This window comes from Miniopterus natalensis, chromosome 1 (assembly GCF_054644295.1).
Source record: "Miniopterus natalensis isolate mMinNat1 chromosome 1, mMinNat1.hap1, whole genome shotgun sequence".
Lineage (NCBI taxonomy): Eukaryota > Metazoa > Chordata > Mammalia > Chiroptera > Miniopteridae > Miniopterus > Miniopterus natalensis.
The window spans coordinates 43,822,925-43,841,447 of record NC_142081.1 but is presented as its reverse complement, the minus strand read 5'-3'; the positions used below and the strand labels follow the sequence as shown (position 1 = coordinate 43,841,447).

General features: G+C 32.7%; 1 protein-coding gene across 2 annotated transcripts in view; it reads right to left on the bottom strand.

The window, feature by feature from the left end:
* The window catches only part of VPS13C (vacuolar protein sorting 13 homolog C), a 168,592-nt gene that overhangs the window by 62,926 nt on the left and 87,143 nt on the right, over positions 1 to 18,523 (bottom strand). For both annotated transcript variants that reach the window (XM_087821106.1, XM_087821108.1), the window contains exons 38-48: positions 17,521 to 17,600; positions 16,999 to 17,058; positions 16,179 to 16,335; positions 14,161 to 14,277; positions 12,779 to 12,882; positions 11,939 to 12,106; positions 10,188 to 10,492; positions 9,128 to 9,275; positions 5,040 to 5,190; positions 2,936 to 3,045; positions 1,208 to 1,377 (exon numbers count right to left, since the gene is read on the bottom strand). In XM_087821106.1, coding sequence (XP_087677232.1) covers positions 1,208 to 1,377; positions 2,936 to 3,045; positions 5,040 to 5,190; positions 9,128 to 9,275; positions 10,188 to 10,492; positions 11,939 to 12,106; positions 12,779 to 12,882; positions 14,161 to 14,277; positions 16,179 to 16,335; positions 16,999 to 17,058; positions 17,521 to 17,600 — 1,570 coding nt within the window. The remainder of the gene's footprint in view (positions 1 to 1,207; positions 1,378 to 2,935; positions 3,046 to 5,039; positions 5,191 to 9,127; positions 9,276 to 10,187; positions 10,493 to 11,938; positions 12,107 to 12,778; positions 12,883 to 14,160; positions 14,278 to 16,178; positions 16,336 to 16,998; positions 17,059 to 17,520; positions 17,601 to 18,523) is intronic.

Below are 18,523 nucleotides of genomic sequence, written 5' to 3'. Positions count from 1 at the left end.
ACATGTATATATATATGTATATATATATAAAATCTTTCTTTCACCTTACAGTTTCTAGTCTGAACAGAAAACAGGCCACTGTTAACTAGAGTCTGATTAGCTAATTAGCATTCAAGACATGGTCTTTTTATCTCTACAGCAAGATTCAAGTTATTGGGCAATTACAGGATATTTTATCATTATAATGCAATACTAGAAAAACAAATTAATAACTGTTGAAAGAAATTTCAGCAATTAACTAACACATTAATGTGGTCCCACAAAATTTCAGAGACACCTCTTTAGATTATTTTACAAAATAAAACCTCATCCTTATCTCCAAAGATCATCTTAGACAAGTTGGGTCCAAAAGTATTCAATACAATTCAAATCAGCCAGTGTTCATCAATTGACTGCAATGACAGTTCCCACACAGGACATGTGCTAGAAAGAGCAGACTACCAAAAAGATGATGGCCTTTGATCACCGTTGCCTAGACAGCTGTGGATGGCTACCTCAAATACGAAATGTGAAAGCCAGAAAAGCTGGATGCATGAGAGCATTAATTTCTTATTCATCTCTTAGAAAAACAAAGGGCTGAGAAGAATCCAGTAGGTATTCAATGGAGTCTGAGTGTAGGTAACAGCATAGTTTTTTTTCAAAAAAATCAACTAAGGACAAAAATACTGTCTCATTATTTGGGAAAGAAATAAAAATATCCTTAAGCTATTAAAGTTACACATTTCTCACTTTATAGCAGGCTTACATAAGTTAATCTTTCAAAAATGGGTTGATAATATGAAAATGCTAGGGATTCCATTTCTATCAAAACTTGGAAAAAAACTTCACAGAACTTACAAACAAAATAAATATGACAAAGAAAATTTATATATAATGTTAAGGCTTTTTTAAAAGATTCTGCCTACTAGGAACAATTTTAAAAAATATATTACCAATGGACCACCCCAGTGGATTTTACTATTAAATTTCTTACATACTCTTGGTTCCTGCTTTTAAGACAGTACTCCATTTTATTATTAAACTGCCCTTTAATTCAAACTTTAAAGCAATTAAATCTGACATCAGCACCACCTCTTGATACTCTTCCAATTGCAGTATGACCAAAGACCTCTTCTGATAACCCCAAGCCTAGTAATCAATGCCTGGTAGCAATATCGGGTGTATCGCCAACCTTAAATAATGTACAGAAAATTCAGAGATGACAAACCTTGATGTTGCTCTCTCAATGCCTTCTCTGAGATCATCAAGGGTGCATGTCTTAAGTTTAATGCCGACATTCATGGAGCCATCCTTAAACATCTTCCCTGAGGAGGCCATAAGATGTAGTCTGAGCTCACCAAGCCGGAAACTGTCATTATGAAATGAAAGTTTGGACTCCTGTGGTGTATTTTTCAAGCAAAAGAATCAATTATCTTTAAATATTATGTAATTATTTATAAACATATTTCTTAATTAAGAAATTAAAGGCAAATCAGTATCACAAATTTTAAAAGAATGCGTGTTAAAACACAAAAAACAGAACAGAGAATAATATTCATGTTTGTGAGTATATATATATATATATATATATATATACACACACACACACACAAATAAATACATATATATGTGTGCTGATCTTCAACAATAGTTAATATATAAAAATGTATCATTTCAATGCAGATAAAAATAATCAGAAAATATTTTTGTCAATCAATCATTCTTACTAATAAATGTTTAATGAGCTCTTCTGTAAAAAACACCATGAAAGGAACTATGAGGTTTACTAAGAAAGGATAAGGCATGGTAGTGAGTTAGTGAGCTTATACCCTAATTGAAAAAACAAACAAAAACAAATAAAAGAAGACACAGATTCTAAAGCTGGGCAACCAATAGAATGATGGTGCCTTAAGTGAAATGAAGAATACTTTTAACTATTCATTTTCCAGAAGGTAATTTTGATCTTTTAATTAACATTAAACATTAGAAATTAAGGCAGTTCACTGTACAAATGATAGATACTAGCCAAGGCTCAACAGTAACAATATGTGAATATTGTATAGTATTTAGAAAATAATATAAAATGTAAGATAGCATATAAATGGACAATAACAACAGATTTAATACCCATAATCAGGACATATTATGGGTATTAATCAATATAAACTTTAGGTATTATCATGTAGCATATGTATTATGAGTATTATATGACATAATTAATTGACATAACCAAAAATACTTATTAAAAGACACTACATAATAAAAAAATAGCTTTCGAAAATACCACTGATACATTATTTAGTTCAAATAATTATGGTACTCGACCTTGGTTCTTCAATTCATTAATGAGTATCCTGAAAACATAACTACTACATATAAAATTTACTCAATAGAAACATAATTAATACTTATATATCATAAATAATCATAAAATTTAAAAATATTCCTCTAAGGTTACAAAGCCACTACTAAATTATTCCCCTTAAATAGTTATATATGCATATGTATCTAGCTATACAATAAAACTGTGCATATAATTAATTAGTCATTTATAGGGTATGCCCCAAAAATGTATACACATACAATTTTTGATAGCTCAATTGATGTTTCTTTCTTTTCAGATTTAACCCATTGGAATTAATAATTATTAAAAGTTTCAAAGTGTGTATATGTTTTTTTGGGACACTATAAGATTCTTCTACAAATGATAAATTTAAGTGTTCTAGTGCTGATATTACTTAGCAAAAAAATAAAAAATTTTCCCTTGCGTAGTAATATTAAAAACACTACAAAGTGAAGTCAGAGAGCAACAAGACCAATGTATATTCTGTAGTCCAAATAGAATTTCATAGACATACTAATTTTCTTATGAATGGACATATCAAAAAATGCCAATACTCTAGAATTCAATAAAGAGCTGAGGATTTGTTTCTAAATACAGAAATTCAGTACATACCTTGTTGATATCATTGTTATAAAGAATAATGGAAAGAGATTCAAAGTGAAAGTCAAATTGCAGAGTGACACTCTGTTCCATAGAAAGCTTTGACTTTGCCAAATCTTGTTCTGATGGTTCAAACATAAATATGAAAATTAAAAAACTTTTATGTAGGTGTATGATTTTAATTATATTTTAAAAGCTGGGATAATTTATTATTCTAAATTTATATCACACTTTCTAGAATTATTTAAATTATATTGTGAGACAATAAAAATGCCTATGATTTATTCCATTTATATTTAGTACAGGGCAAAATAACAGAGGCAGATTATCCACTTTTTGTTTTTTAAAAAAAGAAGGGGTCTTGCAAAGATTATCAAGATAAATTCTTTTAAAAGCCCCTCCAGAACAAGACTACTTATTATAGAGTAATTTTTAATTATCAAAGCATTTCAAGTAACTGGTTTCAAGCCATTTTCAAGAGATTATGACACGAGGTATAGAAAAGTAAAATACTTTGTCTTAGAACAGACAAATAGTAATAGATCCTCTGCTGGCATAGTTCACTTCTTACTATCTTCAATTAGCCTATCACCCAATCCATTACCTTTACGAGAACAGAATGTAACTCAAAGGCAGAGTCAAAGAGCTCACATATAATACGGGGCAGGGAGCCATTGGAATTCTGAGGGAAAAAAAGAGACTTCAAGAGGTAACTTAGTCTTCTCCTTCATCTTTAGGCAGAAATTTTTTAGACAGATACAACTAGATATTGCTTTTAATCACTCTTATAAAGTGATTCTATAATCTCTTTTGAGGATTGATTCTATTCTTTGGTCATTTATAGAAAAGGCTGTTCTTAAAGTTACTGTAACAGCAATCACTGCATAACTTTAGTTACATAAAGTCTTCTCTAAGTTGAAAAACGCTGGGGTTTTTCCTTTACTTCTCTGAAAATAATTTATATTCCAATCTTCACTATCTTTGCAGCTTTCATCTGAACTCACAAGTTCTCCAAAGTACATTAACCAAATAGCCAGAAACAGACACTGTACACAACTGACCACAGCTGAACATAATGAGACCACGAATCACATAACGCTTGCCTGCTATATCTTACTCATCTGTACATAGTTCTTGTCTAACCATAGCAACAGCCTGCACATCTAGCATTTGTCTAAACAATGGCATGAAGCCAACCTGGGGAGAAGATGCTGACCTCACCAAGTTCATACAGCACTCATACCTTTCCACCTGAACCAAAAACCTTATTTTGCACACTGTTCTAATCTTTTGTTTTGTTATCTCAAAACACACTGGTCCTAACTACAGCCAAAGCAGTGTTGGTATGGTATTATTAAAGGGCAGTTTTACAGGTATAATAGCTGATGATAAACGCATCATAAAAGCATAGTAGTCTAAGGACATTTATGATAAGGGAAAGGAACATTTCATCTCTTTTTAGCTATGGAAATATTAACCCATTCAAAGTCTAATAAAACATAATGTTCATATCAATAAAATAAAATGATGAGAGAGAAATTATATTCTATATAACTATTTAATAAAGCAAAAGGAATCTTATATTTTAGAAAAATAAACCTTTAAAAACGGCTGAGTTTACTAAGGTTCAGTGCTCTTAGAAGATTCAATTTAATAACCTGGAAAATTCCCTTATGTATCTGACCATATCATTCTCCAATAAAGCCAGGTAAATAAAGCTGTTGCTACACAAGAATACCTTCCTTTCTCATGGGCCAGTCATCTGAACATGATAACAAGGTCCTTTTCTCTCTTATTTAGGGACCTTACTATGCTGCATGCCTAATTTGCTATTTCTCTCAAGATATACCACCTCAGTGCCTCTGAGTTCAGCAAATTCAGCTTTCACAAGTAAATGGCAAACACACCTCATGAAGGCAACAACGGGTAGCTACTTCCCTTACAGTAGACACTGAGCATATCTCCTTCCCCTGGGAGATTTTCCACAGTAAATAATATAATACTGAATCCGTTCATACCACATTATGCTAGACAATGAAAAAAACACTAAATATAAATATGTCATTAATGCTAATTTTTCTCCATAATCAGAGCAAAAATCTTCATCAATTTATACCTTTGAGGTGGTCAGGTCCACTCAAAACATCTTTTCTTACTCTTACAGTCTCCTGGGTAGATTGTGTAGGGCTTGGCTGTGAAGAAGCTTCTCCAAGATTTTCCAGCAAAATTTTCATTAAAACTGTTAAATCATCTTCACTAAGAGCAACCTAGAAACCAACAATAAGTTGTTGTTAACATAAAGTTAAAAAAAATTAAAATTAAAATTAAAATTAAAAAAAAGCAGAATATCGTATCTGTTTTAATTTATGGTTACACAAATTAACTGACTTCATTTAACTTTAAAAATAAAGTTAGTTTATTCTCCACATATTTGTGGGTTTTTCACTTTCTTTTTGCAGTTGATTTCTAATTTCAAAGCACTGTGGTCAGAGAATATGCTTGGTATAATTTCAATCTTCTTAAATTTGTTGAGGCTAGTTTTGTGTCTCAGCATATGGTCTGTCCTTGAGAATGTTCCATGTGCACTGGAGAAGAATGTGTAATCTGATGTTCTGGGAAGAAAGCATCTGTAAATGTCAATTACATCCATTTGGTCTAATGTGCCATTTAAGGCTGATATTTCTTTATTGATTTTCTGTTTGGATGATCCATCTATAGTTAATTGGGGTATTCAGGTCCACTACTGTGATTGTGTTTTTGTCAGTGTCTCCTTTTAGTTCTGTTACAAGTTGCTTTATATATTTCGGTGCTCCCTGACTGGGTACAAATATATTGAGAAGTGTTATGCTTTCTTATATTTACCACTATAAGTAATATAGAGCACTGTCCATTGGCTTCCTTGTTGTAAAATTTGAAATGATATAGAAATGCAACTCTTTTTTTCATTTTTATGTTTAGGATATACCCATTTTGCTTTGTACAGTTCTAGTTCCTTCACTTTACCTACCTTATAAGGTCCGTTATATGAATATACCATAATTTGACCCACATTCTCCTACTGATAGACACTTAGGTTTTACTTTTGCTTTCAATCTTTCATACAAATGGAAATTGGACAAATATTAGTCCTGAGATCTAGTATCTTAACAGTAAGGGAGAAATTAAGAGTCGCCCCAGGTCCTGTCCAAACACACCCAGCCTCAGCAGAGGGAACCACAAGCTTCAAACAGGATACTCAAGGCCGGTCACAAACAGCATCTGGCATTGGCCTGTACCAGAGACTATCCAAAAGACTGGGAGTCCTAGTAGATACCTAATACATAGAAAAAAATCCAAACAGGCAGCCAAAATGGGGAGACAAAAAAACAAGCCCCAAATGAAAGAACAAAAGAATTTTCCAGAAGAAGGGCTAAATGAAATGGAGATAAGCAATCTATTAGATATAACATTCAGAATACTGATCATAAGGATACACAACAGCATGAGAAAAGAAATGGGAACTATGAAGGAAATTAAAAATGACATAGTGGAAATTGAAAAAAACAAAAACAAAAAAAAATTGGAAGGAATAAACAGCAGATTAGGAGAACCTGAAGATTGGATCAGCAAATTAGAAGACAGGGTAGAAAAAAATCACTCAGAGAACCAAAAAGAAAAAAAATTTAAAAACAGGAGGACAGTTTAAGGGAGCTGTGGGACAACTTGAAGCGTAACAATATTTATATCATAGGATTCCCAGAAAAGGTAGAAAGTAAGCAAGGATTAGAAAACTTGTTTGAAGAAATAATGGCAGAAAACTTCCCTAACCTAGTCAAAGAAAAAATCACACAAGTTCAGGAAGCACAAAGAGTCCTAAGCAAGAAGAACCTAAAGAGGTGTACTCCCAGATACATCGTAATTAAAATGCCAAAAATACATGACAAAGAGAAAATCTTAAAGGCAGCAAGAGAAAAGTAATCTGTTACCTACAAAGGAGCTCCCATAAGGCTATCAGCTGACTTCTCATCAGAAACTCTACAGGCCAGAATGGAATGGCATGAAGTATTCAAGGTAACGTAAAACAAGGATTTGAAACCAAGAATACTCTTTCCAGCAAGGCTATCATTCAAAATAGATGGTGAAATAAAGAGCTTCCCAGACACACACAAAAAAGGCTAAAGGAGTTTATCACCGCAAAACCAGCACTGCAAGAAACGTTAAAGGAACTGCTGTAATAATAAGTTGAAATAGAAAGAGAAACATAAGTATAAAGAAATAAAATGGCAATAGATAAGTACCTGTCAATAATAACCTTAAATATAAATGGATGAAATGCTCTAATCAAAGAACATATGGCAGCTGAATGGATAAGAAAACAAGGCCCAAATATATGCTGTCTACAGGAGACTCACCTCAGAACAAAAGACTCACACAGGCTGAAAAAAAAACACAAAACCCCAACAACTTCTGGAGGACTTTAAAGGAGAGATGGAGACAGCAATACAGCCATAATAGAGGACTTTAACACCCCACTGACTTTACTGGATACATCTTCCAGACAAAAAAATCAACAAGAAAATAGTGATTCCAAATGACACACTAGATCACATGGATTTAACTGACATTTACAGAACATTCCACTCCAAAGCTGCAGCATAGGCATTTTCCTCAAGTGCACATGAGACATTCTCAAAGACAGACCACATGTTAGGACCAAAAGAAGTCTTTACAAGTTCAAGAAGAATGAAATTGTATCAAGCATCTTCTCAGACATTTACACCGTGGAATACTATGCAGCTGTAAAAATGAAGGATCCCTTACCCTATGAGACAGGATGATGGGACCTGGAGAGTATTATGCTAAATGAAATAAGCCAGTGAGAGAAAGACAGGTATCACATGATCTCACCCATATGTGGAATCTAATGAACAAAATAAACTGATGAACAAAACAGATCCAGAGACATAGAAGCATGGAATAGACTGATAAATCTTAAAGGGAAGGCAGGGGTGGATGGGTGAGTAGAGAGAGATTAACCTAAAACCTTATATGCATAGATGCATAACCCATGGATACGGATTATAGTGTGATGAAGGCCTGGGGGAGGGGTTCAGGGTGTAGGGGATCAACGGGGGTAAAAGAGAGATAGATATTTATAATACTTTCAACAATAAAGATAAATAAATAAAAAAAGTCATCTCACACTTTGGAATAGAGAATTCTCTATGAATAACTAAACACTGTTCCTCATATAATGTATCTGCTCATACTACACACAGGACATTCCTACAACAAACTTCAATTTTAATTTCTTCCTTAGTAGAATTCAGCTCCTTTGACCCTTTCTATTTGATTTTAGAACTAACTCTGAAATAATCACAGATATCAGAAATCACTAAATTACTAAATTTTTATTTGTTTTTCACACACACTATTTGTTTGGTCACTCTCACCAGTACCCTATCCCCTACTGTTGGGCTTCAACAATTTCACACACAGGCACACAAAAATCATAAGATTCCCACTTCCATGACTATCTTTGACCAGTATCATCCTTTCCCGTGAGCCTACACGTTTTGCTAACTACACTTTTAAAAATACTGCTGTACTTACATGCTTACCAAATACACTCACCTGTTTTACATGTCCACTTTTCTTACTAAAAGAGTGATTTTGTACATAAAAATACTAAGGTGCTTTGAATGCAGTATCTAAATATCACTTTATACTCTTATAATTTAACTGCCTTAAAATTAGAATAGAATTTTCCAAAATTACTAAGTAATATTTTCAGTGAACTCCAACAGGTTACATCTCAGACTTCTTGCTGGCCTTACTAAATATATGACTAAAATGAAATAAAGAAAAGTGTAGGAAACTAGGATGACCTCATTTGCAGTTCAAGTATTCCTTTTTAATGTATCATCACTTCTGATTACACTGGAACTGCACTATAATCAATGATAAAAGCCTATCTAGCAATTTTCATACATATATATTTATTTTTTTTTACATATGTATATAAATATTTTAATCCTCACCCAAGGATATGTTTTTCTTTTTATTACCTTGGGGGGGGAGGGGAGAGAAACATCGACCAGTTGCTTCCTGTATGGGCCCTGACCAGGGATCAAACCTGCATCCTTTTGGTGTACGGGGTGATGCTCCAGCCAACTGAGCCACTGGGCCAGAATAATTTTCATGTATTTTTATACATATACTTACCTGCATAGGTTTTAGTTTTCCTTTTATCTCCATCCCTGGAATCTGCACATACCATGCTGCTGCTAAATTTCGCTGTATAGACAAAAGCATGTTGACTGGTTTTAAAATTTCAATGTCATATTGTGGTAAGCCAGCCTGCAAGATAGTTCTGAAAGATAAACAAGAATTTATTTTATAGTTTTGAAATTTATATTTTAAAATGAAGACTATCATATTATTTATGTTTCTACCTAGCATTTTCCTAAACACTAAAGGCTATCAGAATTCTTTTAGAAAATGTTTCTTTTCACAAATCAATAAATCAAGCTTACATGCAGAATTCTCTAAAACAAAGCCTATGCTGACTTCAAAGACACAAATCCCAGGGAGCACGATTCCTGAACTATTAAGTATCTTTCGCAAGGACTATTTAATAAAAGCGAGTAGTGCAATTTCATAAAAAATGCTACACCCTCCTAAAAAGGAGGGCAAAGAACGCAGCAGTTACTCCACCCTCAGCTTGTGTTATCAGTACTTCTCCAAACTAAAGGGGAAATTCACCAAACCCAGAAGTTAAGCAAACATATGGTAACAGTCATTTCTAGCTTGCCTGCCAACAACCATTTGCACAACCAAATAAGTACTCTTGTCATTTAACAGAGCTGACTGACACTTTCCCATTTATATGCAATAATCCTTTATAAACCTCACTGAGAATTCCCAAATGTGACAAGGTTTAGAAATGAAAAATAAATCTTAAATTTTATTACATTTTAAGAAGTTTTTCCCATCTATAGAAAATAATTATGTACAAAGTAAAAATGTAAATAAAAATAAATCTGAATTAAGTATTATTTGGTACTAGGAAATTTTTATAGAATGGAAAAAATCACATTGAGAAAAATGCAGATACTATGAGGTACACCGCTACTAACCACTGACCAAACACCAATAGTCAAGGTTTCATAATTTGAAAAAATAAGAAATGAGAACCACAAATAGCTAGAGTATTTTACCTCTGGAAGGAGTCTATGAAAATTCTATTTATACGAAGTAACACAATTGGATTATATATTTATACCTGGAGAGTTTCAACTGAGTGAGTTGAATGTTCATTTTGTCAATGACTGGGGGAAGAGAATAATGTTCCATAGGAACTAAGCTAAATTTGTTTTCAACTCTGATTAAACCCAGATCAGCTATCACAGCATTAGGTGATACTGAAGACTGAGGGATGATAATAACTGGTGCTTTCAAATTGATATCCATCAAAAGGCGGAAACTCTTCTGAGCCAAGTCTTTCATGCTGGAAGCAGCTCTCTCTGCAGCCTGTATTGTGGCTGCGCTCAAAGCTTCTTTGGCAGTTTGGAAATTGTTGAGGAAGTTCTGTTGGAAGAGACTGATATTTAGAGTTCCCAAAAACCAACATTTATTTTAAAAAGGAAAAACTTAAAAATTATTTATTTTAAAAAGAAAAATTAAATAAAAGGTAATAGAAAAGAGATGTTATTTATGATTGTGTTTATGAAGAGAGTAAAATCTAGAAAGATAATAATTACTTCTAGGAAGGTAGAGTCCTTTCACTTTATGTATTTCAGAGTTATTTAGTTCTTATGAAAAATTTTGGTAACAATTCTTTTAAATCTCCTTTATACTCATGAATGTTAATCATTTTAAACTCAAATTTAAATAAAGAAATGAAGGAGAGTACTTTACTTTTCCCAAATTAAGTTCAAATCTATACCTCTAAATCATAGGAATAAAGTTATTCTTAGAAATTATGGTTTTTGTCAGCTTATTTCTGAAGATTTTTTTAAAGTATATTCAGGCAAAAGATGCTTAAATGTCTATAATCTTGCTATTATTAATAAGAGTCAAAACTTCTTTTTTTAGAGTAAGATGCATTTCATCTCAATTTCAACTAAAAACAAAGATTTTTCCCAATAAAAAAAAGATCAGTACTAGAAGTAATATTCTTCACACTCATCCACTAATAACACAAAGCAACCTAAACACCCCTCATGCCAAATAAAGTACTTCCCTGGAAAATAAAACATGATGGCTTAAGTAGAAATCTATAACTTGTAAGCTTTGAATTTTTGCCCTGCTAAGAGGCATAGGTAGATTTAGCCTATAAAACTTACATGGAAATAAATAACTTCAAAAACAAATAGACTTTTATGGCCTGTTGATCACAATTATAACCAAAAGCTATAAGGTCCAATTTCAGGCCTTCAAGTGCCTGATGAATTCCTTAAAAAGTTATTTTAGCTCAATACCTTTAAGGGTATTTCATAAAACAAATGGCACTTAAAAGCCCCCGATTTTTTTTTTTTAAGTACTTTTTTTTCATGCACAATTTAAAAAATTGTTTTAATACACCTTTTACTGATTTCGGAGAGAGGAAGGGAAAGGGAGAGAGGGAGATAGAAATATCAATGATGAGAGAGTCACTGATCGGCTGCCTCCTGCACGCCCCCTACTGGAGATTGAGCCCGCAACCCGGCCATGTGCCCTGACCAGGAATCCAACCTCGATCTCCTAGAGGTCGATGCTCAACTGCTGAGCCACGCCAGCTGGGCTAAAAAGTACTTTTTAAATATATAACTATGAAAATGTCAAAGCATAATAGTTGATATGTTCAAAACAATGATAACAAAAATTCATTTGGTTTTCTATCATATAAAGGATTTCCTTAACTATAATATTCTGTTCAACACTTGGGTGTTTACACACAACCCCATTAGTAAAAATGTTCACTATCTATGTCCAGATATATAGGCAAAGATTTGGGCCTCAGTGAGGAATAAATATATTAAAAAATAAACTTACCAGAAGGGACATGAAGAATTTATGAACATAAACAATTTGAATACAGCCCACTTTGAGACTAAGTTTGCCATCTACTTTAGACATATCGGCATAGGACTTTCCTTCTGTGGCATCAGGATAGAGAGTCATTTGGAACCTAAAGACTTCATCTCCCAAAATAGAGACAGCCTAAAAGTATTAAATTAACTGGTTATTACATCAAAATAGCTGTATCACAGTATTATAAATAAGTTTCCTTATTACAGAATCATTGATATATGAAGAAGCGCCATTTATTTATTTATTTATTTACCCTCACCAGAGGAGATTTTTTTCCCATTGCTTTTCATAAAGAGTGGATGGGAGAGGAGGGAGGGAGAGAGAGAAACATCAATGCGAGACACATCAATTGGTTGCCTCCTGTACAACCCAGGCCAGGGATCGAGCCTGCAACCAAGGTATTTGTCCTTGACTGGAATCAAACCCAAGACCCTTCAGTCTGTGGACGGATGCTCTAACCACTGAGTAAAACTGGCTAGGACGAAGAAGCACCATTTAAAATCAACTTTCAACAAATTATTAGTTAAAAACATTATACTTGACAATAACTTTTTCCTACATCTATAAAAATTGTTTTATCAATGGAGAGATCAAGCACTTAATTGGTCAGAAAGAACTTTTACAAATCACCTAGTCCACATACGATGTGAAAGCAGACTATGACCACATTCATGTCCAACCCCTAACAAAGTACCTAACACATGACAGACAATAAATATATACTAAACAAATGGATAAAGGCATCACAAAACCAAAGGATAAAAATAAATTTCAATACATGAACCTTTTTTATTAAATTACCTTTTTGTGAATGGACATCAAATCAACGTTGGTAACTACGATATCCTGAAGTCTGGCGAACATGTCAGTTTGCTTTGGCTTCACAGAAACAGAGGCATCCATTCCTATGGGAAACATAAAATTTACAAATTTTCACCCAGTCCAAGAGAACCAACACAGTGGTATTTAAGTTCAACAATACACTACCAAGATACAGAATAAAAATTACTTAGTATTAGACATATTAAAAGCATCAACTTCCTTCTATGTATGAGATTCCAAAGAAAGATTGTATCTTTAAGTGCTACATGTATCTCATAAATAAAAGTGAAAATTTAAAAAAAATTTTTTCAAGGAAAATTAATTACAGGTCTCCAAACACAAATGCCCTGTACATTGGCAAGATCAAAAGTGGTCATTTAGAAAGACACACGATGTTTGTTCAACAGCCATTCCATAAACATTACATTATGAGAACTATTGTCTGATAAATATGCATAAATAAATATAATTTGATGAATAAGTCCCATTCTTTCTATAATAAACTATCTAAAATGCAATCTTCTAAGATTTCTCTCCAAAAAATTTTTTGTCATCCTCATAATTTCTAAAGGCATAATGATTTCTAAAACAGTTCCTCAGTACAGAAAGAATGTCTACAGCTATGACCCGGTAATCAACCCAAACCATTACCATACCAACCATAAAACATTCGTTTCATGAAATTGATTTTTAACCATTTTTTAACTGCTTATAATGTATTAGGTACTTTTCTAAATATGTAAACTTAATCCTACAACAACCCCATAAATAATTATCACAGCTATCTCCATTTTATAGAAAAGGAAAGTTAGGCACAAAAAGGTTAATTAATTTGCTCAAGGTCAGCCAGTAACTGTTACAGCCAAAACTGAACCTTGGCAAGCTGGCACCAGAACCCATGGAATAATCTGAACTCATCCTATATCAAGCTGATGGTAGGTAAAGGTTACAAAATTTCTTTTAAAAACTTCTTTCTTTGATGATATATAAGTACAAAATATAACAATAAGGATACTGACATTTTCTTTACCCACTGAGATATTATCATGATACATATTTCACAGTTTAAAGTTATATTATTCTGAAAATGCAAGCAGAACACAAGAGGTTAAGCCTTAGACTTATTCTGAAATTTTAAAAATACATAGGGGAGAAAAATACATAGGAATTATCTGTCAGCCATGAATCTAACAAATTTACTTCTAACATTTCAAAGTACAACTCTGAAAAGTGTGCATGAGTCTTCCATGTAAGTAAACCAAAAGATGACTCATGAGAAATGTACCAGGCACATGCTCATTCTTCCTGGAGATCTACATAAGGAAACAGAAATACATACACCAAGTATAATTATTATTTACCGTGTATTCTAATATCTGCAATGTTAGACTTCTGATCACAGACCAAGACATTAAACGAATTTAATTCAGCCATGACCTTTAAGTCAAACACATCATCTTGAGAAGTGTTGCTGGATGCTGAAAATAGAAACCTTGTGATCAGCAAAGTGCAAAGATCATAGAATAAAACACAAAATAATCTCAACTTCAATAAAATAAAAGTACATTATGAACTATGAAGAACCAAAAAGGCCTTAAGATTACATAAAATTAATATGAATTTTGAATCCACTTCCAAATGTCCATCAGACAAAACCTGGCAGGTTGCCCTCCAAATTAAGAATAAAGGCAGCCTTTAACACCACCTTGAAAGCACAATTTGCTAAATGGAACCATTACTATAATTTTTCTTCTGGGCGAAAACAGCCCTCTATGTTAAAATTCTAGAATGCTATTGAAGCTAAATTTGTATTTTGAATTCCTTTTAATATCATATGTTAGCTCAAAGAAGAATATTTTATGAAAAATTAAAATAGTAATAAATAATTGATGCAGTGCATTTAGTTACCTATGACACATACATGTGATTCACTACAGGATAAATTTCTCTACATTATATCCTTTTTCTCCATGAAAAATCCTGAAATAAATCCTATGAAAATGAACACAAAGGACTGAAGTTTAAAAAAATACAAAAAAAAACCACTATTTTATGATGTGTTTGTATGTGTGTAAGAATACAATCAAATGGATCCCTTAACCCACTTCAGTTCAGGTCCTGACTGATAAATCCAGGACATATTTTCCTGGAGCTCTGTCTTGCTTGAGGGAAACAGGCCTTTTCCTATAAAATGTAAACACATGGGGACATAAGTTCTTAGCCACCAAGATAATAAGCTCTTTTCACTTAAGATTTAAAGTAGCGCCCGGCCGGGCGTGGCTCAGCAGTTGAGCGTCAACCTAGGATCCAGGCAATCGGGGTTTGATTCCTGGTGAGGGCACATGCCCAGGTTGTGGGCTAGGCAGCCGATCAGTGACTCTCTCATCATTGATGTTTCTCTCTCTCTCCCTCTCCTTTCCTCTCTGAAATCAATAAAGATATATTAAAAAATTAAAGTACCCTATCAAACCTTAAAAACCAAATACACAGCATAACTGAAGAATCTTTCTTTGGATTAATTTTTTTGTGGTTTATGGTGAACATAAACACTGCTTTTTCATTTATTCAACAGTGTATGTATCTATCTTATATAAGTATGTCCACAAATGTTAATGTAACAAGTAAATTACAACTAAAGTAAAACTCTTTTACTCTAGTTTACAGCAAAATATTGCTCTGCTCCCTGGTTTAAAAAAAATCCGAACCTTTACGCTTGAAAGATGCCAGTAAGATTCATAATAACTTAAACTGGCAATGGTCTGAAAATTAAATTGCGAGATGTTAGATATTCAAATCATATGATATGAAAGAAAACTCATTAAAATTATCGTGTTCACTCAGGATACATCATATTTAATATTTCATAGTGTAAGTCATATGTTTGAGGAACATGTACCCATATTAGTATGTGATTTAAATACAGTTTGATTAGAAACCAAAGTGAGTAAGACTCTTCCATGAGATTCTTCCTTTTGTGTCCTGCAAAAGCACCTAAAACTGTTGAGCACCAAGTAGATTTACTTGAGGGACTAAAATGGGCCTTTGTTACTCTGCATGATTATATTCATATTTTAATTTCTTCCTTTCTCACTTTCATTGGTGTGAAGGCTACAGAGACATTAATTCAAATATATATACAAATTTATTTTATGTAAAAGCTAGACAGTGAAATCAAATATAAATACATTTTTAATATTATTTATTTTAAATCCCTCCCTAAATTACCCTATAAGCTGCTTTCTTTTGAAACTAACCTAATCTGTCAGAGCAACTGTAACATTAAGGTGCTAAATATTTATTTTAGCTTGAAAATGTAAGTTACTATATGATTATTAAAGTTCAGACAGAAAGTATTAGACTACGACTCAAAAGTTCATACCAGCTTTGACAATGATACTTCTGGACTCCCCCACAAGTGCTTTCAGCTCAGATTCCTTCTCAGAAGGTGCAGAGGATGGAACAGCAGATGATAAAAAGCCCATGAGGGACAACAGAGCTTCCAAATGAAGTACTAAGTCTAAGGATGAAAATGAAACCTAAGATAATAAACAATTAGAGAGGCAGATTTCAGGTAGGGTAACATTTTTATGTTACACTTCAACATACACAAGTAGCACAAGAATCACTCAATTAAGGGCCTTAAAAAGACTCTCACTATTACAATGTCAGTCTTTACCATAATTCTAACCTCACCAGAACTTGATGGGTTTTAAGTAAAGATATAGAAAGTATTATCAGGACACACTTAGGTCAGTAACATTACATATTGGTTCCAAGACAGACTGTCAACACTAAATGGACAGTGAACCATGTCTATACTGAGTCATGCTGTTAGCCTTGTCCTTAAATTTATTCTAATCCTAAAACCAATATATAATTCCAGCATTTCACTCTTCCATCAATACTATGCCAAATAACCATAGCAAACAAAATTCCCTTAAAAAGTGTACTATCTGTGTACTCAACAAGTAATCATTAATTCAAATCTAGGAAACAATCTTGTAGATTATCAAATCAACTCTTTTTAAAAATTTTATTTAAACTCTATATGCATTTCTCTTACCTACAAGATTAGAGCTGTTATTATTACCACCCCTATTTTAACTTTAGAATTTACAATCTCACAACTAAAGATGGCTATGAAGCTAGATTGACTCATTAATGTAACTAAGCCTTATAGTGAATTAGAAAAGATTTACCTTCAGTCTCTGTTTGGTATTGTCATGAATGGTTTTAAATTCCGGTCCACCACTGTCTGCCTGCAAATAGTGGGGGATTAAACCACTGGGTTGCAAACACTAAAAATTAGATATATTCTTTACTTTTCAAAGTACTGTATGCTGTGAAAATACTATAAACATTATTTCTTAAAGGCAAAGAGCATGCCAAAAAAAATAACTGCATAAGGAAGCATTTCTCGCTTTCTACAGAAGCAAAAAGTCAAATGCTACAGTTAGAGGAAAATGCTAGCATATCCAGATTACAACAAATTTTGCTTCAAATGACAATGGAACTTTATACACTCTCACTTATTTAAAAACATAGAGTTAACTCAGAAGATTATTGAGATTTCCAGGGTTGTCAGATGCTTGCATAATTCACTATAATCAACCAGTTCTAGGATAAAAAATTTTAAGGGAGAAAATTAAAATATTAAATATGAGGGAAATGTCTAAGTTCATATATATGTATTAAAGAATCCTAGAAACGAAACGAGGTACCTTTGTCAATAACATTTTCAGAAGGGGTTCATCAGTTACATTAGAAGAGTTAATAATATGAAGAGGTTCTCCTTTAGAGTCTAAAAGAGAAAAAAGGGGGTAAATCATTAAGTCTTTTAAACATTTTAAACATATGTTAAAACAGACCAGTCAGTTACACAAACATGTTTGCCAAAGCTCACAAAGCTGTACACTAAAAGGGTGAATTTTACTGTATATAAATCATACATCAATAAAACAACAAAATTCCATAAAAATGAAAAACCAGCACCTGCCAATTAAAAATGTTGTAACATTTTTTAGTTACTACTGGTATTACTCATTTGAACCAATCAGAATATACTAAAAAACAAAGCTATAAAATGCATAAACTAGGGGTTATTCTCAATGTAAATTTGCTTTACTTCAAGTTACCCCAAAGAGTTACTATAAACTTTAAACACCCATAGCAACTTTAAAAGTTGGCTTGATCCACTTTAGAAAGTGAATTTGAAAGGCTGAGGATACTCACTAAAGAATAACTTAGTATTTTTTTTAATTATTTTATTTGTACCCAAAATAGAATTTATCGTTTTTTAACATCCTGGCTTTAAGGAAGTTAACTTATCCATAGTATTTTAATATTTCCTTCTTACTTTATTTCATTTCAAATCAGATGATTACCATGTGTGACATTTTCTCAGAAACACTTGATAAATGTATGTGCTGTTTTTTTCCTCAGTCACATTACATATGGGTTCCAAGACAATCAACACTAAATGGACTGTGAACAATGTCTATACTGAGCCATGCTGTTAGCCTTGTTCTTAAATTTATTCTAATCCTAAGAGCAATATATAATTCAAATGTTTCACAGTTCCATCAATACTATGCCAAATAACCATAGTGAACAAAATTCTCACCCTAGGGAGTGAGGCTACCCAGTGATGTTAAGTTTTTCTTCTATATATTTCTGTATTTTTAAATTTTCATTTTTATACATATACAGGAGTGGGCAAAAGTA